The following is a 26,004-nucleotide window of genomic DNA, read 5'->3' as shown; positions in this document are numbered from 1 at the left end:
CTGAACATATAGACATTCAAGCCTCATTCTGATTCCATCAGTACAGGCTGAAGCAAAAGAAGAAATCATCCAGAAGGAATAGCAACCATCCTTATGTGATTCTCCCAAGCCCAGCTAGCCTAGGGAGCAAAGGAGTGAATTAGTTTCAACTCCAAGTCAGTTGCACATCATACTGCAACTAGCCTTTAGAACTGACCTTGGAACAGAATGTTTAAGGACAGACTTGTAATTTGCTATGGTACAGCAAAAATGTATGCAGCCATGCAGGTATCCTGAAAGCTCCAGTAGTCTTACATAGGGTATGCATTGTTCATCTTAAGGCTCTACAGGGGTTAAATATTAATACCTCAGTGATATGAAAAACTGTTATCAATATAAGGCTCAATATTGAGCCAGGAAATCAGTAAGAATAAGGATCAGGACTTCAGGCATCTAACTTTCCTTATGACTTGACATTAATTTATCTCATGGCATATATGTTGTATAATTATGTAATAGAAAACCCAATTATAATGCAAACAGGGAAGTGAGCAAAGAAAAAGTTTCAGAGTCTGATGGGAACGTAGACTTCACTCTTGGAATTTCTTAGCACAAAAGCCCTATTCATGTTTTTCGCAGGAACAATTTATGGGGAACTCTAATAATACATTAAGTTTTTCATTTGGAAGATAGTTTTGGAACAATGTTCAGTAACTGTTTCTATTCCTGATCCAACGTCCATTAATGTCACAGAGAACCTTTGTGTTGACTTTAATGGGCACTGCAGTGGGCCCCATGTAAAAATATTAAAATGACCTTCAATTTTTTTCTTATTCATAATATTTAGTTCATCAGGACTTGAGAAATCTCTATCATTTTAGCAAAATAAATAAATAATCATGTAAATAAATAAATAATGCCACCTAACTCTCAAATGTGCTAAAATGGAAGTCGGGAATAGGTTTTGGGGCCTAAATTTGGGCTTGATAATAAGAAGGCCCAGTAAAATATGAGTGAAGTGACATAATTTAGAGGCAAATTAGAGATAAGTTAGAACATACCAGGCCACATTGTAAATATGTTTTGGTGTTAACAAATGTTTTTAGGGAAATCATGCCGTATCAACTATTTGAATTCTTTGAGGGGGGTCAACAAAACATCTGGATAACTGTGATCCAGTGGATTTAGTGTACTTGGTCTTTCAGAAAGCCTTTGAAAAGTTCCCTTACCAAAGGCTCTTAAGCAAAGTAAGCAATCATAGGATAAGAAAGAAGGTCATCTCATAGATCAGTAACTGGCTAAAACATAGGAAACAAAGTGTAGGAATCAACGGTCAGTTTTCATAGTGGAAAGAGTAAATAGCAGGTTCCCCCAAAGATCTGTACTGGGACCTGTGCTGTTCAACATATTCATAAATGATCTGGAAAAAGGGGTAAACAGTGAGGTGGCAAAGTTTGCAGACAAAATAAAATTACTCAAGGTAGTTAAATCCAAAGCAGACTGCAAAGAGTTACAAAGGGATCTGCAAAATGGGGTGACTGTGCAACAAAGTAGCAGAATATATTCAGTGTTGATATATGCAAAAAAATGCACATTGGAAAACATAATCCCAACCATACATACAAAATGATGGGGTCTAAATTAGCTGTTATAATTCAAGAAAGGGATCTGGGAGTCATCGTGGATAGTGCTCTGAAAACCCCTGTTCAATGTGGCAGTGGCAGTCAAAAAAGCAAACAGAATATTAGGATCCATTAGGAAAGGGTTAGATAATAAGACAGAAATTATCATAATGCCAGAATTGGAGAAAGTACAGAGAAGGGCAACAAAAATGATTAGGCGTATGGAACAGCTTTGATATGAGGAGAGATTAAAAGACTGGGGCTGGTCAGCTTGGAAAAGAGACAAGTAAGGGGAGATATGATAGAGGTCTATGAATGGTGTGGGGAAAGTGAATAAGGACGTGTTATTTACCCCTTCACATAACACAAGAGACAGGGGTGGCCCAATTAAATGAACAGGCAGCAGGTTTAAAACAAGCCAATGGACACTGGAGATGGGCTAGCCCCCCAACCCTGCCCCTTCCACCCAAGTCCGCGCCCACCAGAGCCCAGCCCGCACGGTGGCTGCTGGCCCCTGCCCAGGCTAGCACCCCCAACCCCCCGACCCCGGAGCAACAGGCAGCGCGGCCCCAGCCTCCCCAGGCCACGCCGCCCGGCCCGCATGCCTCAGCCTCCATGGGCCATGCCGACTGGCCTGACCCCCGCCTGGCTGCCCCCCACCAAAGGTGCCCCCCCGGTGGAGCTGCCAGCCCCAGTGCTGGGCAGTGCGGCCTCAGCGCTGGGAGGACGGGTGGCATGGCGCAGTCCCGGGGGCGCACTGCAGCTCCCAGCCTGCCTGCCTCAACCTCTGGCACAAAGGGAACAGAGGCAGGATGGGGTCTGGGGGTGGAGCATGGGCGAAATATGTCAGGCTGTTTGGGAAGGTGAAGAGGTTCCCGTGCCTACGATACCTGCTGCCCATACCAGTGGAAGTACTTCATACAATGAACTCTCAGCTTGTGTAACTCATTGCCCGGGGATCTTGTGAAGCCCAAAAGTATAATTGTATTCAAAAAATAATTAGATAAGTTCATGGAGAATAGGTCCATCAATGGGTATTAGCCAAAATGTTCAGGGATGCAACCCCATGCTCTGGGTGTCCCTAAGCCTTGGACTGCCAGATGCTAGAACTGGACGACAAGGGATGGATCACTGGATAATTGTCCTGTTCAGTTTTTTCCCTCTGAAGCATTTGGTATTAGTCATTGTCAGAAGACAGGATATTGGACTAGATGGACTATTGGATTGATCCTGTATGTTATGTTCTTAGACACAATGTGAATGTCTTGGATATATTAGTATCTTGATATATTAGTAGTTATTGGAAAGATACTTACATAGACGTTAATTAGATGATGTTAAATGTTAAATAGCCAATGAGACAGAAGAAAATATGTAATTATGGTAGTGGAAATCGAATCTAGATTATCATGAAAGCATCACTGTAAGTGATGCTATCTTCCATTGCTTTTAGTGTGCTAATTCTTCACAAAAATCAACTTGCTAAGTAATATAGTTTGAGATGTCATTTTAAAAAAATTCTTAACATATAACTAGCAGTCACAGCTGCAACAAACATATGGATTTTTAGTGATTACTATAAGCAGTACAGGAAAAGAAAGCAATATTCAATTGGTTCTACTGTTGGAATTTTGCCAGGGAGGAGCCCCATCTCTTTAAGAAAGAGAGCCTGTACTTTGTGTAAATGGAGGTCAAATGGAAGCGTCTCCTCATCTCCAATTATCTAGATGCTAAATTCCAACATAGAATAGTCTGTTCTGCTCTGTCAAAACACTGCACATCTTTAGAAGATACATGTTTAAATGTGTCATCTTTTGGTAGTAATTAGGTTGATATGTTGAGTTTGTCATAGACAGAAATAGAAGAGCATTAGTGACAGATGTTTTCATATATCAAGTTCTGTGTGAAGAATGGTTTACACTATAATGTTTCTGAATTATATTATTTCATTCATTGAGACACATCTGTTTTGAGATATATATTTTTAAATTGACGGACAAATTGCTACTACACTCTCTCAGATTTTGTGTAAGCACATTCACTTCCATTGTGGTCTGCGACAGATAAACACTGTTACAAACTCACTGTAGTGCATATTAGTACCTGCTAGTTAGTTATAAATAAAATGAAGATAAGAGGAATATTATCCATGTTATATATCGGCATCAGCTGAAAGATAATCTCCTGTGAATGGATTCACTACAGTAATTGGTCTAGGATTTAAGTCCTCCATGGAACATCACAAATCCACATGAAGCCCCTGAGTACTTAATTTAGTACTTGGATCTCTTAGTTAGCTGAAGTAAGTGCAAAAAATTACATATATATTTATTATGCTGCTGTGGCTATATCGGAAAATTCTCTTTTGTGTGCTTTATTTGGAGTGCATTATACTCAAGAGACATATATTGCCATTGCCTGCTATTGCCATTGCAGACTGCAGTTCATCAGTTGACCCTAGTTCAAAAAATCTCTTAGGTGAAATAAATCATTACCGCTTTAGGAAGGTGTTCAGACTAAAAATCACATTCGTTTTAGGATTGAAATGATGAAGTTTTTAGATTTTATGTAAAAATTGATCATTTCTCTGAAGAGCTAAAATAATTTCAAGAGATTTTCAACTTGAAGCCGCGAATGTGCATCTTCAGTTGCATGTGTAATATATGGCATCCATAACATCTATGCCCACAGACTGTATGGGGGTGGAGGATCTGGCCAGCAGGAGGAGCTTTAAGTACCTTTTGTGTTGTAGCAGTGGAGTTTGATGCTCAGTAGTCATTTAAGGACCTTTTATCTGCGAGCTAGATGACAGTCCTGAAAATGTAATTTAATTTAATTTAATTTAAGCTCTGGCTTTTTACTGTGAATGTTGCTCCACTGTCTAATAAAAAACACAGGGTAAATTGGCACCAGCCATGCAGAGGATTTTTTTAAGCTGATTTTTTTTCGAGTTTAAAGCCTTAATTTTGACATTTGGATTCTGAGGAAGGGAGAAATCTAGTTTTTCACATTTAGTCCTAAAAACAGAGCTTTTATACATGGATAATTGCTGATTATACTGTACGTTCCCCACCCATGGTACATTTAGGACTCCAGTGAGTGTAAGAAAGTTAGTATCCTAGCAGAACAAGAATTTAGTGAAGAGGCTGCTGCTCTTCCCCGTGGACATCTAGATCAGCCTTGCAAAGATAACATGAAAATTTACTAGTTAGGAAAAAACCTGCATTTTATTCACTATTTTAGACACTGCTTGCCCTGGGTGAGCAAATGTTGCAAGGCTCATGTAGATTACTCCAGTTTTGGCAATGCACATCAATGGTCTCATCTTCAGTAGCCAATAGGAGCTGCAAGTGCTCAACACCTTTTTTAAAAAGCTATAAGCTACCATCATGTACAGGGAAATGAACTCTTGTGAATAAACACTTTCACTTTATAGTTTTATCATATTCTCTTACATCAATAGGCTCTCAACTTTATAGCTCCAGCAGTACAAAGGGGCTGGAAACTGGCCAGTTACCCTTTTCTTCCAGCCTCAGCTTACAGGGTGTGCCAGAAGCTATATTGTGTTTCAACTAGTCTTAGCTAGCTGACAGCTCCTTGGAGGATGTTAACAGCTGCCATTGTTTAGGGAAGACCCCAGGCTGTTCTAAACTATGTTGCGGTGAATGGAGAAGAAAAAAAAATATCAGGAAGTTGTGTTTGCTCCTTTGTGACGCTATCCTTGCTGTAGTGCATGGAGATTGGGTGTAGTAGCGAATTTGGATCTTAGTTTTGTCAAGCTTAGCAATTTATAGTTAAAAATCTATTTATCTGGTGTATTTAAGGTATTTTCTTACATATTGCAACATTTCCAATTTAATTTAACATTCTAGAACTTCTACTTGGTGGTGGTGGTGGGAGGGGATTTGGGCCTGCACAAGCTATGAGCTTCCACATCCAGCACTTTATAATTCCTGGAAGAGGAGATTAGAACTAGAGTAACCAAGTTCAAGTTCCCTCATAAATGTTTCATTGAGTGACTTTAAACAAGAATAGTGGTTGGCTAATTAATAAGAACTATTAGTAAGAACAGAAATAATAGTTTACTTTACTGTACTGATTGTATCATGACCAGTGGAACTGGATTCAGAGGGCCCATGTTCCATAGAGCAGAAACTGTTTATTGTAATTCAAATCAATCCATTTCAACCCACACATTCCTAGTATATGCACCATTCTTCAGAATTCACAGTGGCTACACATAATTTAATTTTAACAAGGCAATTCTATAGTGCCCAGAGTATTAAATTGTTAGGTCAACTAGATATACGTCAACAGTTGCTTTTAACCTTAAAACTAAATACTGAGGCCTGATCTACAGTAGGAATTTACATTTACGTCTCTCCAGGCTGTGAAAAATCCACATCCTGGAGAGACATAGCTATAGCGGACTAGCACCCTGGTGAAGACAGTGGTAGGTCGATGGAATTCTGTGGGAGGTGGGGAGGCTGCAGCTGGCCTCTGGAGGGTAGGGGGTGTGAGTGCCTGGGCTGGGGAGGGCCCCATGGCTGGGCTCTGAGTGGGAGGGAGTGTGAGTGTCTGGTCCCCTAGCTGGGCTCTGGGGGCAGAGGATGCAGAGAAATAAGAACTGGGCTGTCATAGGATTTCTTTAACTCTCTACACTTGGGGAAATTTGTATGTGTCTGTATTGTTACAGACATGTTTGCAGATAAATATTTGGACACAAATTACCAAAATAATTGAAACTGGAGTGATTATATTGTCAGGTTTCAGAGTAACAGCCGTGTTAGTCTGTATTTGCAAAAAGAAAAGGAGTACTTGTGGCACCTTAGAGACTAACCAATTTATTTGAGCATAAGCTTTCGTGAGCTACAGCTCACTTCATCGGATGCATTCGTTGGATGAAGTGAGCTGTAGCTCACGAAAGCTTATGCTCAAATAAATTGGTTAGTCTCTAAGGTGCCACAAGTACTCCTTTTCTTTTTGATTATATTGTGTTATTTTGACAAATAACATTTGCAGAATTTTGTAGAATTTTAATACTGTACACAGATATTTTAACTTTTTGGTGCAGAATTCCCCCAGGAGTACTCTCAGGGAGGTGGATTACCTACACCAATGCATTTTAAGAGCAGCTATATCTTTAGTGACATAAGTTCAATCACTTCAGTGCCTGTAGAGAATCTAAAACAGGAGACTCCAGGTTTCTCATTTTATTTTATTTTTTTAAATGTAGAGCTCATGAAAGGTACTGGAGATTGAAATATTGTTAATTCCCACAACAGATGCAGAATAGGTAGCACAAGTGTAAGTAAGCATCTGCACAAAACTCTGCTAGTGCGCCTCATTCCTAGTCTGGAAGGTCCAGCTATAGGGGTGAAAAATTATCCCTGTCCATTCAATGGCCTTGTTGGGGTCCTAATGTGATGTAAACAAATGCCCACTAAGAACTAAACTGAGGCAATCTTTTATTTCATATAAGGCTACTCAACCTCCAAAATAGTCATGGCGAGGGCCCTACCAAATTCATAGGCATGAAAAACGTGTCACAGACCGTGAAAGCTGGTCTTTTGTGTGCTTTTACTTTATACCGTACAGATTTCACTGGGGGAGACGAGAGTTTCTTAATATGGGGGTCCTGACGCAAAAGGTAGTTGCAGGAGGGCCACAAGGTTATTTTAGGGGTTGCGGTATTGCCCCCCTTACTTCTACACTGCCTGCAGAGCTGGGCGGCTGGAGAGTGGCGGCTGTCAGCTGGGCGCTCAGCTCTGAAGGCAGCACTCCACCAGCACCAGCAGCGCAGAAGTAAGGGTGGCAATATCATACTATGCCACTATTATTTTGGTGTCGCTACCTTCAGAGCTGGGCGGCTGGAGATTGGCAGCTGCTGACCGAGGGCACAGCTCTGCAGACAGCAGCGCAAAACTAAGGGTGGCAATACCATACCAGGCAATCCTTACTTCTGTGCTGCTGCTGGTGGTGGCTCTGCCTTCAGAGTCGGGCTCCTGGCCAGTAGCCGCTGCTCTGCAGCGGCCCAGCTCTGAAGGCAGTGCCTCTGCCAGCAGCAGCGCAGCAGTAAGAGTAGCTGTCTGTGCTGCAGTGTTGAAGGTTCATGTTTCAAACCCTGATGATCATGCATTATGGGGAGGTTGTTACAATTATACATAAATGGTTTTTACTTTTGCATACAAAAGGAAATTATATATAAAAATTGGTGTTAAAAGACCTTCCCGCTTTCCCCCCCTAAGCTTGTGACACCCCCTACCCAACTCCTTTTTGGATCAGGACCCCTACAATTACACCACCATGAAATTTCAGATTTAAATAGCTGAAATCATGAAATTTACAATTTTATGGTATGCTATGACCTGAAATTGACCAAAATGGACCGTGAATTTGGTAGGACCCCAGTCATGGCTGTCGGTCACTATGCACCTGAGCTGAATTTTTGCTTATGTTCTAGACGTGAAACGCTCCATATGTTCTAAATTATATATTCTAACTGTTAAAAGTTATCTATCTACAGTAGGTTGCAAAGTCAAACACTCAAAAGTTAGGAAGTGCCAGATTTACCGTTGTCTGTCCAACTTTAATTCATCCCCCTCTGCATCTAACCTGTGCACTGAATGAAATAGGTGTTCTGAGACAAAAAATAGTACATGATGATGCAGTTAAAGACTAACATAATACATATGCAGAAGGGAGATGGGTGCTTCAAGAATGCTTGAAAAAATAATATTCTTTTAACAGATTTTTATATGTAATTTCCTAGTTTTTTTGGTGTGCAAATCTAAAACCCATTTATGTATAACTGTAACAACTTCCCCATAATGAATGATCATCAGGGTTTGAAACATGAACCTTTAACACTACAGCACAGACATATACCACTTAAACCACAGGACTAATCACATTAGCTGGCAGCAGGCTGTTAACCCAGATAGAGGACGGGAACTATGTGCTATGTCCAGAATATAGCTGGCTCTCTCTCCCCCGCCACCCTAGGAGCCATCAGAGCCATCTCACTAGAGGTAATGGGCTGCTGGGTCCATATAATATAGGAGCCCAGCTTGGATTTCTTTATCTTGGGAGTTTGAGGAACTCCTGCTCCATGTAGTACCCCTTCCTACACCCCTCTCCTCCCACCAAAAGCTGCTGTGGCAGCTCTCAGGGGTTTTCAGCAGTATTGCCTACTAATATGATAGTGTTAGCCTGGTCTGGAGCGTTCTGTGATTTTGAGAGGCTGCCAAATTTTTCCCAAGAAAGAAAAAGGAAATAGTGTTTAACACCGTACAAATCAGGTCTTTTCTACACACAAAAGTTGAACATTTGGGGCCTGCAGAAATACATATAAAGAAAAGACATAACCTTCCTCCTAAACATTCTTTTGGCTGGCAAATAGAAGTGCCAGCTTTCTGAAGGTTAATGCTTCACTGAAAGACTTAATTAAATTTGTCTTTCATGTGAAGACATTACATATTCTTGCAGCAATATATATTTCGTTTGCTGGCTTTGAAGTTCTTCCAGTAAAAAGGCAGTTGAACATTTTTCCAGCACACAAACTTTTAAGCATTTCTATACTGTATGATTAATTTATTCAAGCTTTATGGCAGCAGCTACATTTTGTGCAGAATTCAGAGTTTCCAAAGTGAATGGCAAAAAATCAGGGGCCAGTACTTGTTCAGAACTAAACTGACAACTGGCATCAGCCAGAAGCTGGAGGTGCTAGGGAGCTACTACTTTCCCTAGCATGCTGTTGAATAGTGGAATTCCTAGAAGAGATCAGCTCAGGAGTTAATGCTGCTCGAAGCAATATTCACTCCCCTCCCCCACCTTCTACAGTTCTGAACTGCGATGGGGAAGGGCAATAATTTTTTAACAATGGCACAATAAGGAACGAATTTAACATTTTTTTTCTTAATACTCTGTTTTACATTAGGAGACTACAAAACAACTTGACTTTGTGATATTTCTAATTCAGTCAGTTGAAAGAGCTTGCGCTACTGGTTAGCTTTGTGTTAAGAGATTTTCATTCCTTTTATATTTCGTGTAATACAAGTGGTCATTATCTTAAACAGAGCCATTGCACCAAATAAGTCAAACACAAAAAATTTGGCAGCATTAAACATTATTCATTCAGCAATTCTTTATGCAAGTGTCAGACTAGAAGCTCTCCAGCCTGTGTTTATTCCTTCCATTGCTGGGAAAACAAAAAGCTCAATCTGGAGCTTGAATTTAGAACCTAATATAATACTTGCAAGACCTGAACTGTTTGGCATTTTCTTTACTTCAGTCTTCACTGAATGAAGATTTCCTTAATCAGGGTTTCCATGTTAACAGTTCTATAGGTTTTAATAAAGTTACTTTTCTACACAACATTTGAATATGACAATCTTCTCCTACAAGCTGGGGAAGTAATCAGATAATTACGGTGCTGTGGAATCAATTATCCTGAAGTCATTCCCTCTCAGAAAAAAATCACTATTATCTAAATTGCACACCTCAAAATATTCACTTTATTACACAATAAAATGTTTCTTTATCTTTAGAGATCTTTATATAAAAATGACCTTCCAAATTCATGCTTGTTTGAATCTACTTCAAAAGTATGAAAACTGCATATTTCTAAATCTTTCCCTTATGTTTTTGATACTACATCCTCAAAGTAACTCAGATTTCTCAGTAAGCATTTCCATAAATTGTTGGCCCTCTTCAAGAATTTCACTGTTTTGAAAATTACTTTCAGAGATCTTGTGTATAAGAAACAGACCATGCTTTGCAGATGACAGACTGGGGATAAGATGAACAGTAGCATAAACCTTTTTGCTATTTGACACTTGACATATTTTTCCTTCTAAAAATGAGGTAACTTGTGCCATTTCTGTTTAAGAAAGCATAGCTAGGAATATGAAAACTTTAGTTATGTAAACAGTGGTCTAGCTGAGCTAATTCAAAAATGAACATTAAAAGCCTACATATATATGTTCACTTTTTATAAGTAGGTTACATTTTCATTATGTATAGTTCAAAGTAAACAGAACAAAATGTCAAATATATGCTAAGTAACAAAGAAAAAATTTGTTTGTCCATCTATATTTTCAACAGTTAAAAATAAGTGGAGTTGGTACTATTCTGTTCTGCTCCAAACCTAGTACTTAAGGTTTTTTTGGAGGGTTTCAGACCCAAGGATACAACAATAAAATATAATCCTTAATATCATTACATAGTTTCTATTTAACTAGTGTTGCTGTAACAAAAGGAACTTAAAAATCAAGTTTTACATTTCAAGGCTCACTATCATGAATCCCTGAGTCCACTACCACTGCATCCAGATTTAGTGTCTGCATTTTAAATGGATATTTCAAATTAGAGGGTTCAGACTGAGGCTCAAGAGTTGCAAGTGGCTCTTTAATGTGTGTTGCAAAGAGCAGCAGGAGACACATTAAAACATGTGATTTAATTATTAACCAGTCTAAGTTATTAAGCAGTCAGGATGCTTTTACTATGTTATTAACCAATTGTGGTTGATAAACTAATACTTACTCATTTTACTGTAAGAGTGTGTGTATTACACATATAATGAATTCACACTACTGTGGCACTTTTGGGTAATGTTGATTGCTAACTTGGCTCCTGAACCACTGAGGTCTGAGTAATACTGCTCTATAAATTTGTTTTAAGTTTAGTAAAATAACCTTTATGTGTCTAATTAATAGCATTTTATTTGAGTGGCCTGAATGAGAAAAAAACTGCTCAATGCCAAATAAAAAGATAAATGATTGCCTGTGTTAATCATGTTCTTCTCTAAAAAAGCTGTTACAAAGCAAATAAAATAAGATATATAATCCAGTGGATTTATTTTTTAGTTGCTGATCATATTCTATTTTTATAGTAAATTTCATACTGAAAATCCCAGAACACTTACATGTTGAGATCAGCAGTGGTTTTTCCCAAGTGAATTATTCAGTCCAGGAACAGGGGTTGCTGGATCAAAATAAACAGGACTACTGATACTCTTAATGTTAAGCATAGGCCAGGTCACAACATTCCAATCCTACAAGCAGATATGCTAGAGCGGACTCCTCTTTCTATGAGAAGTCCCATATACTTCACAGTCTCAGATCTGGGGTGAAGGGGTGATCAATAAGGTAACCACAGCATAAACCATATTATATAGAGTTAATATAAGTCTATACTTCTCATCCTTCTTTCAGAAAGGCAATACTGAGGTCCTCTTTGTGATTGCTGAAAACCCAAAGGCATAAATTTAAGGGTGGGGCCCTCCATGTTCTGGCCCAATCCCAGTGCAGGGATCTCTACTTCCATTGCAGTTTTGGTTAGAAAAGGTACTCATTTCCTGTCCTAAGTTGTAGTGTAATACTGCTGTGTTGTTTAACACTTGCTGACTTCTAGTGGTGAAGTATCCCTGTATATGGTTTATATAAGTTTAAGGACTTAACTTTGCAAGTACACGTGCCAGTATGGAAAGGACCCTTTGGCAAATACCTCTAACTACAAAGGTATCAGCATCAATGGAACTCTGCCAAGTGTAAGGAGTCTGCATTACTGTATCTACCTGGAGGATGATTTCATCCCTTTTTCCTGAAATCTGATGCATTTTTCTACCTGTTACTTGTGTATCATTTATGAGTTTGATTCCACTACAAAAGTGTTTATGAACAAATTTCCAGGTGTCTTGTTTTCTCGAAGTATATTCCAGTAAACTAGCGGCACTGCAATAATAGTTAAAAGAAAAATCTATATTTTACAAATTTCATTCACTGCAGAACTCCCAATTCTAAACTTAAACGGAAATACTGCAGAGAAACAAAATCACTATAAATCAAGTGTTACTGAACTGCGAAAATAAGTTCTTTCACTTCTGAGAATTATACCTTTCCAAAAAATTGATATATTGGTTAGCTGTATTTATTTGAAGAGCTGTATTTGACAATACAGTACATGCTGTCATACTTAGAGCCACATAGTGTAGAACTGTAGAATTACAGTATTTTGACTTTGTACCTTTCATGTACTACAAAAGGCTAAAAAAAAGTAGTACCACTGAACGTTTTTTTAAATGAACTCATTTTTTCCACTCAAGACACAAACAACCAGCAAGCCCTTCTGTCCCACAATCTGGGATAGCATAATTCAACAAATTATACTAAAGTAAAGATATTTTAATCCAACCAAATTAAAGGGGGCACTAGCTATCCATGCTAAATACAAGTTCAGTACTGTAGTCTGGTCTTAATTATAAACAGTGTTATCCTGAAGATTATTGCAATATTTAATAACGACCACTGATGTTTGCTTACCAACATACAGGCCTAATATAGCTATCTCAAGGGAGAAAATACTTATGCAGTATTTAGACACAGTGAAACCATTTAGTGCTATAAAACTAACTTGTCAGATTTAAGACTATTTATTGCAGCTTGGTTCTGCCATGTGCTGAGTATCTGTCAAATCACATTGACTTTAATGTAAGCTGAGGGCACTCCAACCCTTGCTAGTGGCTCAGGATCTTGCCCAATAAAACTACAGCCTTTCAACAAGAATGTCCTTTTTTTTTTTTAAGTCAAATAGTGCTAATTGTTAGAGAAAAATTCAGTGATTACTTATAATTCCTCAAATAGATAAATGTTCAATAGGAGTTGAGGGTGTTCAAGACCTTGCATGATTGGGCTCTAAGGCCAAGATTCCTATAATCAGATATCCAAAGTGGACCACAGCAACTCACTGCAGTTAATTCAAGTTATAATTAAACGGCTGCCCATAAGTTGAGTTCTAACAGTTATATTTAAAGAACAAGAACAAAAACAAAAAAAAAAATAAATTTGGGGCCATGCCTTGCCTGACAACTGAGTATTATTTGTATGTAAAAATTACACTATTACTCTTGAACGCCCCCCCAAAAACCCCTCCTTAATTGGGTTTCAGATTCTGAAGATTCCCTCCCTTTCCCCTCCGCTAAACTTTTTTTTCCAAACTATAAACTCCAGGAAATACTGAATTACTGTTTGATCACCTCAATTCTGAGCAGCTTTAATAAATATAGATAAATAGGTTAAATAAAATTGGGAAATAACAAAGTTAACTTTTTCCAACCATCACTACGTTCAAAAAGATCAAAGTCCTGCCTCTAATTAGATCTTCTATTTCCAAAAGATATTGTTTTGTACATACCTGTTTTTAAAAACATCTACGTGAGAACAACAGATTGTGAGATTGTAATGCAAGCCATTTATCTATTGCCAAAAGGATTCCTGGTGAAGCTATGGACTTAATTCTGCAAACCTTACTCATGCAAGTAAGGGTTTGCAGCGTGAGGTCCAAATGATCCCAATGCTGATTCATTAGAAAACAATAAATCAGACGCTCCAGCTTTAATTAATAGCATATAAACCAGCACAGAGCACAACTTTCTGGAGCTTACATGACAGGGATCTGAAGTAGTGCATTTAAAGAAATGTTAAAAGCATGGCACATACAGCTTCACACCTTGACCTGCAGTTTCCATCATGTCTATAGAGATATTGTCAATTCAGTTTTGTTTTTTTTTTTAGTTTCCATTTCTGATAGAACACTATTAAATATTGCCAAATTCAGTCAAATGGCTGGACTCATGACGAAGACAGATCCACATCTAGTATTCTTCCCATCCCTACTACAATCTACTCCTTTTTACATCAGTAAGGTATGGCCCCTGGATTCCTGACCTAGTTGTCAACATAGCCCTTTCAGATGGGCAAGCCTTGGATAGCTGATTGAAAAGTATCAGTATTCTTTATAATATGATACCTAACACGTTGCTTCCCATACTTTGTAGTATTGTTTGCAAGCACATCATTTAAAACAGGAAATGTGACATTTTAGTGTTTTTTCCCCTCTTAATTTATTATCCTTTTTTGTACATTCACCAAAAGGCAAAGAAACTCATCTGCTTTAAAATACCTAATCAGCAGCTTTCAGGAACCAAATCAGAGAATTTTATATTAGTTTGTTGTGCTCTTGGAGATCCAGAGTGTAGTTTGTACAAACAATGGTCAACCCCAACCTATAGTATACCCATCATCATCATCATCATCACCACCACAGCAAGTGCAAATATATATGACTATCCAGTAGAGTGTGTTGAACAAAACCAGACACCTTAAAAAATATTGTCCTCAAAAAGTTAAACTGCATGCCATGGCACATCTGCTTGCAGTATTTGGAAAGGAAGTGCCATGACTGTCATTTTAGTCTTATTATGCTATGAGGGAAGGGTGGAGTGAGCTATCATCATCAATCCTCTTCAGAACTGGATTCCTCCTCTTGGTCAGAGAGCTCAGAAACAGGGAAACGCAGGATAGCTGCTACCCCTGTCAGCTGGCCAAGCTGCTCCCCAGACACATGGAGGCTGGAGAATATGCGCACTGTGCCCATGTTCTCCCGCACACTATCTACCAGCCGCACATATCGGCTGCGAGAAGCCACATCCTGGTGCCTGAAGAGCTCATCACTGATCAACAGGGTATCAATGGCCATGGCCTCATTGGCTTTTTCCACATGTTTGAGGCCATAAAAAGCACGGTCAGGCTCATGTTGCAGCATCTTGTAGAAGTCATCCAAGGCTTTGACCTCACCAGCTGCTTTTGTGTCAGAGAGACGGCTGGCCACAGCTGGGTCACAAAGAGCTTCCTTCAGCGCATATTTATGTCCCGAGGAGGAGTGGACCTACAATAATAAATGTTATAGATAGAAGAAAAAGTGGATCATTTAGTCCATGCTGATTACTTAGTCTTATATGTTTCACTTGTGAACTGAAATTTTCCATAGTCAGTCTTTTTATCAAAGTGAATTTTTTTCAGAAATATTGAACAAAATCTCTTCAGCTACCTCTGAATTTAGCAAGGATACAAAAAAATGCTTCCATTGTTCAAGATTTGTTTTAAACATCCTGGGATCTTAAGCACTGGCCTAGAGCAAAAAACATCTGAAACTAGACAGAGTAATTCTCAATAGGAACTAGTGCTTTTGCTACATTTGAAAAAAAAAAAAAAAGAAGAAAAAGAAAAAAAAAAGATGGGTTGTTTTTCTCTCTAAAGTTACATCTCTGAAAGGATATACCAACTGTTCAAAAAAACAACAACCTGCTACGGCTACAGATATATGCTTCAGAAGAGGCATGCATTGCACATGCTGCAGACGCTTTTCAGTAGTGATTGGACCCTGCTCCTCATGCTGGTCATCACTGCAAATCAGATAATACCTGATACATATCCATATTAAAACACTGAGTTAAAACGAATACCCGTTTCATACTTCTGAAGCTATTTTTAATGCACTGGGACCTCCAAAGGCTTGGAAGCTTGATTTTGGATTAAAGACCTGCTTAATCTAGGAAGCCAGAAGCAGTAAACTCAGGAAGCCAAGAAGATCTGGATTTTCTTATTTTTTTCATCCTTCTTTAAAAAATACCCGAGAAGTCAGATGAAAAATAATTAGTAAATGAAACCTTAAGGTCATGCAGACAGCAAAACGCGAAGAGAAACAAATATTAAGGTTTTCAACAGCAATGTTAATTCAGCCCTGCCAGTTACAGGTATGTTTTCATTTGCTTTTTTCTCAGCAGCATTAAATTTGTCATTAAACACTCATGATTAGGGCTCTACCAAATTCACGGCCATGAAAAACGCGTCACGGACTGTGAAATCTGGACTCCCACCATGAATTCTGGTCTTTTTCTACCTTACACTATATAGATTTCACGGGGGAGACCAGCATTTCTCAAATTGGGGATCCTGGCCCAAAAGGGAGTTGCGGGGGGGGGGGGGGGTCGCACGGTTATTTGGGGGTGGGGGATCACGTGGTATTGCCACCCTTACCTCGGTGGCATGGTACGGTTTTGGTATGCCACCCTGACTTCTGTGCTGCCTTCAGAACTGGGTGGCCGGAGAGCAGCAGCTGGTGGCTGGGCACCCAGCTCTGAAGGCAGCACAGAAGTCAGGGTGGCATACCAAAACCATACCATACCACCCTTACTTCTGTGCTGCTGCCTTCAGAGCTGGGCGGCCACAGAGTGTCAGCTGCTGACTGAGAATACAGCTCTGCAGGTAGCAGTGCAGAAGTAAGGGTAGCAATACCATACCATGCCATCCTTACCTTTGCACTGCTGCATTTAATTATCCACTGCTTTATCTAGTCTAGATTTAAATGACCCAAACAAAAGGACACCTACATTCCTTACTAGCCCATCATTTAAGATCTCACAAAAAATAAATTTCTCTTGATGTTGAGCCTAAGTTTTCTTTGTGTTAACGTCACTTTACTTATAACACCTTCTTGTCACACTGTATAACTCTTCACTCTTTTTGGATTTCCCAGTTTAAGGGTTACTTATCTACTTTACCTGAAGGAATTTGGACCGGTTCTCTAGCAGCAGCTTGTTGTCAGTCTTGACTGCCTGCTGGAACATGTAGTCACAGAACTGTTCTCTTACGAACCCCGGGCTGGCCACCAGAACACATTTCACAATCTCAAAGTTGATATGACGCTGGATTGCCTGCACCACCTGCTCATAGAATCTCTCCAGTGCTCGGTCATGTTGACTGCAATTACCCTTTCGTTTTCTGGGGATGTTCACTTCAATCTTAGCCCGGGTCAGTGTCATGCTGGGGGTAACAAGACAGATATGAGCCAGCCCCTCCTGCATGACCACAGCTGCCACGTCAGCGCTCCAGCTTGGGTCGCAGGCCTGCTCAATGCGCTCCAGCACCACACTGTCCCACTGCTTCTTGGCTAGCGTGAACTGGCGATTGGGCTCCAGCTCGATGGTGTGGTAGGCTCCCATCTTGACGTACTCGTTCTCCTGGATGTTGGTCCCCTTGACCCGCAGCTGGCAGGCCTGCGAGTCGAAGTCGATGGTCTCCACGCAGAGAGTGAGGGTGGTGCGGATGCGGTTGCTGCCCACGCTGCCCGTGGCAGACTCGGTCTGCACCTTGCGGATGGTGGATGCCCGCAGGCTGTCGCCTACCTGCAGCAGATTGTAGGTGTGCCATATGTCCTCGGGATCCTCGGGGATCAGGGTCACCTGCCCCGCGTTATCCTTCTCGATGTCCTTCCTCACCAGCTTCATCCTGCCGCTGCCCGGCCTGCCCCTCTCTGATCTCACCGGGAAACGGGGATAGCACGGCGCCCCGCACTCGGGACAGGCGCTAGCTCCTCAGCCTACGCACGGGCCGCCCTGGGCCTCACACGGCCTGGCGGCCCTGCGTCCTCTCAGCGGGAAGGGGACGGGGTCAGCGCTGGCCCACACAGCGGGGAGAGAAGCCTCTCGGAGGGGACACGTGGCACGAGGCCGGCCGGCTCTAGGCCCGGGGCACAGGGCGGGGGTGGTGCTGCCCGCCGCCGGACCCCTCCCGCGAAGGGGCTGATCGCTCCGCCGAACCGCGCTGATCCGAGCGGCGCTTGACGACACTGTGCAGTCAGTCAGTGAGGAGCAGCGGCGACACCGGGACGCGCCTGCGCACTGGCTGGTGACAGGACGCAGCACACTCAAAAGCAGCCGGCGACAGCCTAGTTTCCGCGCGTACGCACCAGCTCCTTCACACAACGCATGCGTACACTACTGACCCGGAGCGGAGACGTTGAGGTTACTTCCGGCGCATTTATGGTAAGCTGGCTCAGGGAGCCCGCGGCGAGTCCTATTCACGCATGCGCACAGAAAAGCCGGGCGCCGCCGACGCCGATTGCACCCCCATCGCGCGCTCTTTTAGCGCATGCGCGGAATGTGCCCGGGCCGTGACGGGGGAGCCAGGGTTGGGGTGGACGGTCGGGGCTGGATGCGGCTGCTGCTGCCGAGGCAGAGACGGCGGCCGCTGTCCGGAGAGAAGCGGGATCGGGGTGGCGCACGTGGCCCTATCACCGTTGTTCTGAGCGGGGCTGCGCTTGCCCTCCAGGCGGCTCGTGGCCCAGCCCCTGCTCCCAGGCTGCGCTGTCCCTGCCCAGCCGCCGCCCTCTGCCCCGAGCAGTTCCTGACGCAGTCAGTTTGGGCTGGGCCAGGACTGCGGGCAGGCAGCGAGGTGGAGCATCTCCAGCTGGAGCCTCTCTCGCCCTGCTTGACAGCCGGGCCCGCCTGGGTGCACGGCCTTGCTCTGTTACACTTCCCTTTGGTACAGAGCTAGAGTAACACCTTGGTCAGTCGGGCCCACACATATAGCCCTTGGCTAGCTCTTCCATTTAATAGTGATTAGTAATAATATCTACATTTTATACAGTGCTTAACCATCAATAGCTTTCAAAGCACTTTACAAAGGAGGTTAGTATCCTTACCCCATTTCACAGATGGGGAAACTGAGGTGCAGAGCAGAGACTTGCCCAAGGTTACTCAGCAGTTCAGTGGCAGAGCACCCAAGGCTCCTGAGTGCAGTTCTTGGGCTCCCACAAGCTGCCAGTATTACAGTTCCCACAACAAGCCAAATTTGAAGAGTAAGTAAGTTAAATATGAAGCTAGATTTATGACTTGTGTTATACAAGAGGTCAGATGACATGATCACACTGCCCCTTCTAGCCTTGGAATTCATGAAGGATAAAACTCTTGGGAAATGTTAAAAAGCAGCATTGTGCCAGGTAGACCAGGGGTTTTCAACCTTTTTTCTTAGGTGGACCCCTAAAAAATTTCAAATGGAGATAGGACTCCTTTGGAAATCTTAGGCATAGTCTGCAGACCTCCTCAGCAGTCTAGAGACCACAGGTTGAAAGCCACTGTGCTAGAGGAAGCAAGATAAGAAACTATATTAAGTGCAGGTTTCAGAGTAGCAGCCGTGTTAGTCTGTATTCGCAAAAAGAAAAGGAGTACTTGTGGCACCTTAGAGCCTAACCAATTTATTTGAAATTAAGCTTTCATGAGCTGTAGCTCACAAAAGCTTAAACTCAAATAAATTGGTTAGTCTCTAAGGTGCCACAAGTACTCCTTTTTATATTAAGTGCAGATCATTCACATAAGAATTTCTCTGTGAAAAAAATATCAGGGTTAGTAAAAGTTAGAAAATAAAAACTGTCTTGGTTCTTTTCCCCATGTAGATGCACCGTGTAGCACTATGTATATACTGAAAAAGTTGCAGAAAGAATTGGGGCATTTTTTCAACAGTAGTATTGGAAAAAATAAGGAACTTTTTCCTAGCATGGGATTTTTTAAAAACGTACTTAATTCTATTATATCTTGAATTCTAAAGGTTGTTATGATAGAGGCAATCAAATGGACTCAAGTAATTGAGAAACTCAGGCCCTGAGACGCTGAACGTACTCCTCTCATTTAAGGCCTTGTCTACATGGAAAATGGAACTGAAATTAGAGGTGCAGTTTGCACTTTCAGGTATTTCAGTGCAGGCCTTAGTAGAAAACTCTTATTTTGGAATCGTTTGTTTATGTAAAAAATTAATTCTTAGCAAGTAACAAGACCAGTCTTTTAGTTATACAAAAAGGGTAGAGGCCTGGAATCCTTTGAAAAAAGGAATCTGAGAAGCAATCACATTAAGGCAGAGAAACCTGGAAGGAACAGAAAGGAAAAATGTAACAATGATTGCTAGTATCCCTGTGGGCAACAACCATCCAAGAAGTGAGGATGGGGTCTCAGTTTCTTCCTCTTTATACTGCTAGTGGAGAGGATTACATGTTGCACTTCTCTAATGGGGGTGGCAGGGAACATACTTTTTCTGTGCATTTGGGAGGTCTGGGGCTATGCTTGATAGACACAATGGAGTCAAAACATTAGTTTAATCGTAAAAAAAAGAGTAGTTAATGCTGAAAGTGAAATTAAAACCACAAACTGAAAGGGCATATAAGTGAGTCAGGTTGTCTTTTCCTGTTACTAATCTTTTTTCTGTTCTGTCAAGAGCAGGCATGGAAGCATCTAACAAAGTTTTAAAAACCATAAGGTATTTGGAAGGAAAATATCAGAGGTACACGAATTGGAGAGATTGCTTATTTTGTGTTGGATTAGCTATGTGGACAGGCTCTAATTGATTGTCTTCCATCCCTATGATTTCTTTTGTTCTTGTAATCTAGATTTATATTCATACAATGAACAGATAGATATTAGGGAACAGATACTTATTTTTGTCGTGGGGAAAGCATAGTCCACATCTACTCTGAGGCTTATGTTATGTGATATTGTATATGCATCTAGTGGCTAACATAACAGTGCACAGTCAATGCTCTTTATAGAAGTCACAACATATGTTTACTATAGCAATATTGATAGTAAGGATATGGGCCAGAATTTTCAGACGTGTGCTCCTAAATTATGCATTCTGATCAGCTGCATAAATATTAAAGAATCAAGTTAAATATTTTAAGAATGAAACTAATACAACTTCAATAGACAAACACATTTTAGCCTGTTTTGTCAACTTCAGATATTCTACCAACATCTAAAGTTAGCCATTCATATGTCACTATTCACTTGTTCCAAGATCTCTGTGATAAATACTAATGCTCTCATTATTTAATTAAAAAATTAACATACAGGGATCTCTGAAGAACAGAAAAAGATCAAACTGGTAGGTCCCATATTCTACAAATCTTTACTCACCTGAATAGCCTTATAGAAGCAAAGGGGACAACATGCGTGAGTAAGGGTTACTTCCCTAGGTAGATTTTGGAAGATTTCTAAACTATTGTTCCAGATGATTGAAGGGTAGCAAATATTGTATTTGTGTATAAAATGGTTCTGGGGAGTATTACAGACCTGGAAGCCTTACCCTGTACCTGGCAAATTGGATGAACAATTGAAAATCAAATAATAAAACACTTGAAGTTCATGATATGATAGCATCTAGCCAACAGGGTTTCTGCTAAGGAAAATAATCATTAATCTCTTAGACAGCATCATTAAAGTAGTAGATAAAGAAAAACCACTTGACTGTTTAGATTTATCAAAAGACTTTTAACAAGGTCCCTCAGAAAAGACTATTAGAGTAGCTAAGTAGTCATGGGATGGGCAATGAAGTAATGTCATGGATCAAACAATCCTGTAAATAGTTAAGCATTTGAGTATCTTTTTAATAAAAAGAAAAGGAGTACTTGTGGCACCTTAGAGACTAACCAATTTATTTGAGCATAAGCTTTCGTGAGTAGCTCACGAAAGCTTATGCTCAAATAAATTGGTTAGTCTCTAAGGTGCCACAAGTACTCCTTTTCTTTTTGCAAATACAGGCTAACACGGCTGTTACTCTGAAACCTATCTTTTTTATGTGAGTAATCCCATTCAAGTCAATGGGCCAGATCTTCACCTGGTTTAAACTTTGAAGACCTATAACAGTTTCCATAACTGAGGATCTGGTCTCTTGCAACTACTTGCTTGTGTAAAATTAAGCACAAGCATAATGATTGTAGAATTGAACTCAGTCATTTAAACAGTTTCCCTGTTATTTTGTGTAGGTCCTTTTTGTGGAAGACATGGGAGAGAAATATTTTTTTAAAAAATAGGAAATTGTGATTGTAAAACCATAAACTGGCAGGGAGACTAAAGAGCAGGACAAAAATTGACAGGTATTTTACCAGAAACTATTTTTAACTGATTTTAAAAAACAAACAAACTAGATTTCAAGTTGAGAGTGTCTCTTTAAGCAGAATTTAAATTTTAAATAAAGCAATAGTAAACTCTGACTTCCCAACATATCAAATTATTTTGCCTGTTTCTGCAGCATAGGGTGACAATTTAAAACAGAAGTTGCAGTATTAAGATAAAAAAAGTTAATGAGAGGTGCAAAAGTCAGGAGTTCTGCTTAAAATCTGAAGTTACAATGTGACAATTGAACTTCATATGTGGTAAGCAATCTCTTGAACACAGAGATCAATACAGCCTAGTTCATTAAGAGCTTTTGGAAGCAGTAAATTGCTTCTTATAATAGTTTTGTATAAAAATATACTACAAGCAGGGTATTGCACCCATGGTCTGATCCTGCATCCACTGAGCTCAAGAATGTGTTGTTCATTGTAATGGGCAAAAGTTTTAGCCCCTGGAGAGATAAATATTATCTCAGTAAGTTTGAGGAACACATAGCTGAGTTGTGTGGCACCAGAAACCTGGTCCTGATCCCAATGAGACATTGAGACTTATGCCTTTGACTTCAGTAGGGCAGGATCCTATGACCAAGGAGACATCTGCTAAGTACCCATTACTATGAGTTACATTTTTCATCAATTTTATTTTTGAAAATTTCAGAAAATTCAAAAATACCAAGTGCTCAATTGGAAATGTGAAGGATTATATGTTGTCTCCCATTCATTCTCAGAGAGAGAGACAGATTTGTATGTGTAGGACCTATGAGCTCTTGCTACGCTCACTCCCCCACCCCTACCTTTTCTAGCTTTCTGTTTTGTTTTCCTAGATAATTTAAAGGGTTCTATTTTCTTTTTAAATATAGCAGTTCAGTTCTTGATTTTCAAGCTCTGAGCAGTACAATAAATAAAGGTGTGTATAGTGTATGTTAACATGATTTTCTGAAGTTTCCTCTTTTTGATTAGATAATATCTTGTTTGCAGTTGAGTCACTCAGCTCTCCTTAGTCAAACCAAAGTTGCACCATCACCTTGTTTTTCGTTGCTTATCTTAGATCAGAACCTGTATGAAGAGTAGCTCTGGCTAAAGCAGAATCCAGACAAGACTGAGGTGACACTGGTAGGAAGAAGGGATGTGACCAGTATATCTTGGACTTATGAACTCGCAACAGTCCAGAACAAGACAGGGGGCTCTGAATGGGAAAGAGGTCTCTGAATGCAAAAAGCTGTGGGGAGAGCAGCTGAGAAATGATGGGAGAGAAATTGTTATGGACAAGAGGAAAAGAACAGAGAAGAGGTAGTGAAGGCATAAGAAAAGAAGGGATGGGATAGTTCTGTTATATCACTTTCAGCCTGTGTTTAGCTTGTCTATGTGGATTGTAAGTTCTTCTGGATAGGGACTATCTGCTACTCTGTGTTTTCACTTCTAATCTGTGCAGCCCATTCTTGGTTGGTCCTTAGGAACTATGATAAACATGGTTAATAAATAATAATTCATTAATGTGCCCATGAAGAGAGAGAGCTCCAGTAGAGAGAAGGCTCAGGGGCTGTGTAGAAACAGATTGAGAGTAAGTGCGGGTGAAAGTTGAGGAAGCCTCATTGTTTTGATATTAAAATAATCTTTGTGTATGCAATGGTATTATAATTGTCAAAGATTAGGCAATTAAAGTTAAGATAATAGCACTATTAATTTGTCCACATTGTACACACGTGAAAGAACCTTAACTTTTGCAGTTCTTGACTTCATTTAAATTTGCACTTTTCTTGCTGAACCATCTGAAGCCAATACAAGTGTTAATTTTTCAGTTCCAGATGGAAAAGGAGTCCAGAGATAAGTATTTCAAACTGCTGTTGCTGCATATCCTCCCTCCACAAAGAAACACCACCATCGCTTACACAAAACCGAGCATAAGGATTTGGAAAAGGATCATATAATAGTTTAGGAGATCATTATAATAACATGATATACATTTGCAAAGTGCTACCTGTCAACTGCCTGGTAAACCTAGTTTGCTACACTTGTTCAGGTTTCTACACGGATCTCATTTCAGAACAATCCCAAAGTGAAGAAAAAAGAGTTACAAAACACTTTCAACAATATAAATATTATCCTTCCCCGCCACCCCCTGTCTCTCTCCATTTAGATGATTTATATAAAGCTTATTTCTTCTTGCTTATTGGTTAATTTCAGACGTTCTCAGCTCAATTATTTTGGCTTGCTCACACTGTAAGAAAACCCTACCCCAGAGAGCCAAATTCCACAGTTGTGTGAATGTTTGCATTTCCTCAACTCATTTCCATTTCCTTGAATTTTCTCTCTCCAAATACAAATGCTTTAGCCACAAATCCCACAACATATCAGAAATTGTTGTCCATACTTGAAGCGCTGCCCCCCCCCCTTTTTTGGCAAAACAAAAGAAATCCCCAACAACATTAAGACCTTACATGGAAATACTCCATGCTTAATGGGCTGAGCTACCGTCCCTGTAACCTTTTTTCTCTCTCTCCCACAGTCACTCTGAACAGTTAACATTGCCCTTCGCAGTCAACCATATCAGAAACCAAGAAAAAAAGTTCACATTCATAAATGTTGTTCCTACATACCCCACCCTTCGCCCAGCAGCTTCTACTTGTATTGTTCTCGTCTCCCATCCCTCCTGCTTTTTGAGTATTTTCCCTAGATCCTAGGGTGTAAAGGAGACTGACGCCCGGCGAGGAAAAGTTTCTTAAAAACCTACTCCCAAGAGCCGTCTTAAACCGGGGCACTCTGAGCGGAGTGAGGTTGCTGGGGATGATGGATGCAGAGATTTGAAGCGACTCTGGGATGCCATATCCTGAGAGATTCATCCTCCCCAAGAAGGGAGCCTCCCTGCAGAGGAGCGAGACTTGGCAGATCTGGGTCTTCAGAGAAGAGGGAAAGAGAGAAGAGTTCTCTCACCTGTCAGAATCCCGCATGGGACAGCGACCCCTGGGCTTCTGCTACGGAGGGGCTGGGAGCCCATGGCTGCAGTGGCAAGGATAGCCCTTGAAGGAGCACAGGGCCGGGGGGGGCAGCAGATCCCCTGGGCTAGCTCGGTCGTTCACACGCTGCCTGTTAGGGAGAACAGCTCAGTGCGCTGCAACTGCCTCTGGTCCCCTCTGCATCAACAGCCGGGCTAGGCATTTCCTGTTTGTTGTTTCAGTCCCTTTAAGTTTTCTCGTCTCATCAAGATGAGTTGCGCCCCCCTCACACCCTCCCCCCCCCCCCCGCAACCCCAAACGGTCTCTGAGCCTTTGAAACCCCCACGTGGCAGGATCCCAGAGCGGAGAGACATGCACAAATAAAGTCAGATCTCAGTGTTGAGGCTAAAGTCTGCAGGGAGCAAAGCAAACCTTAAAGGGACATATGCACTTTTATAATTCATGGGTGTCTCCTACCGGCCAACCCGCACCCCAGATGGGAGTGGGAGGGCAGTAGGAGAGAGCTGGATGTCCGGCTCTGGATTACAACTGGCGTGTCATTGGTCTCCTGCCCCTTCCTTCCCTCAGCATATGAAACAAATCAAAGAGATGAAGAGAAGTGCGTTAAATCCAGATTACAAGACACTTCCAGGCTGAGAGCGGCTTTTGTTGGGCTAGTTTTATTTCACTTACGTCACTCTAAAAATGTGTACGTGCTGTACCACAGTCCTAAAGCCGGTCACTTGCTCCTAGGAGAAAATCGGGGAAATTTCCCCCTTCCCCACCAAACTACGTGTTGCCGAGATCTAAATTTTCAGTGGCTTCCCAGACAGAGGATGCATGAATTTCCTCATGCTCTCTGCATTTGCACGTGCTTTGCATTATCATTCAAGCGCAAGACAAAAATTACC

The 26,004-nt window shown here is 41.0% G+C and overlaps 2 protein-coding genes and 1 long non-coding RNA gene across 3 annotated transcripts in view; 1 reads left to right on the top strand and 2 right to left on the bottom strand.

Annotated features, from left to right (window-relative positions):
• The window catches only part of ITGA1 (integrin subunit alpha 1), a 119,298-nt gene extending 94,046 nt beyond the window's left edge, over nucleotides 1-25,252 (bottom strand). Inside the window, exon 1 of the mRNA XM_077816830.1 lies at nucleotides 25,092-25,252. Within this exon, the coding sequence (XP_077672956.1) occupies nucleotides 25,092-25,155 (64 nt within the window). The 5' untranslated portion in view covers nucleotides 25,156-25,252. The remainder of the gene's footprint in view (nucleotides 1-25,091) is intronic.
• Nucleotides 13,979-18,167, bottom strand: PELO (pelota mRNA surveillance and ribosome rescue factor). The gene is made up of 2 exons (XM_077816831.1): nucleotides 17,002-18,167; nucleotides 13,979-15,326 (listed from the first exon to the last, which is right to left on the bottom strand). Exons 1-2 carry the CDS (start codon nucleotides 17,725-17,727, stop codon nucleotides 14,895-14,897), a joined length of 1,158 nt encoding a protein of 385 aa, XP_077672957.1. The 5' UTR covers nucleotides 17,728-18,167; the 3' UTR covers nucleotides 13,979-14,894.
• Nucleotides 18,187-23,726, top strand: LOC144264887 (uncharacterized). Its single transcript, XR_013346124.1, has 3 exons — nucleotides 18,187-18,264; nucleotides 21,120-21,151; nucleotides 23,209-23,726. It is a non-coding gene; the product is annotated as an uncharacterized LOC144264887 (long non-coding RNA).
• Nucleotides 25,253-26,004: the final 752 nt, after the last annotated feature.

Source organism: Eretmochelys imbricata, chromosome 5, assembly GCF_965152235.1.
Source record: "Eretmochelys imbricata isolate rEreImb1 chromosome 5, rEreImb1.hap1, whole genome shotgun sequence".
In the NCBI taxonomy this organism is placed as follows: Eukaryota; Metazoa; Chordata; order Testudines; family Cheloniidae; genus Eretmochelys; species Eretmochelys imbricata.
The sequence above is the reverse complement of the archived record's forward strand: the minus strand, read 5'-3'. Positions and strand labels throughout refer to the sequence as shown.

What these genes read in the sequence shown, in the direction of transcription:
- PELO (XM_077816831.1), bottom strand. Translation starts at nt 17,727, where the DNA reads ATGAAGCTGGTGAGGAAGGACATCGAGAAGGATAACGCGGGGCAGGTG. An exon ending in ACCGGTCCAAATTCCTTCAG is followed by an intron (nt 15,327 to 17,001) that starts GTAAAGTAGATA and finishes TTATTATTGTAG; the next exon opens with GTCCACTCCTCCTCGGGACA.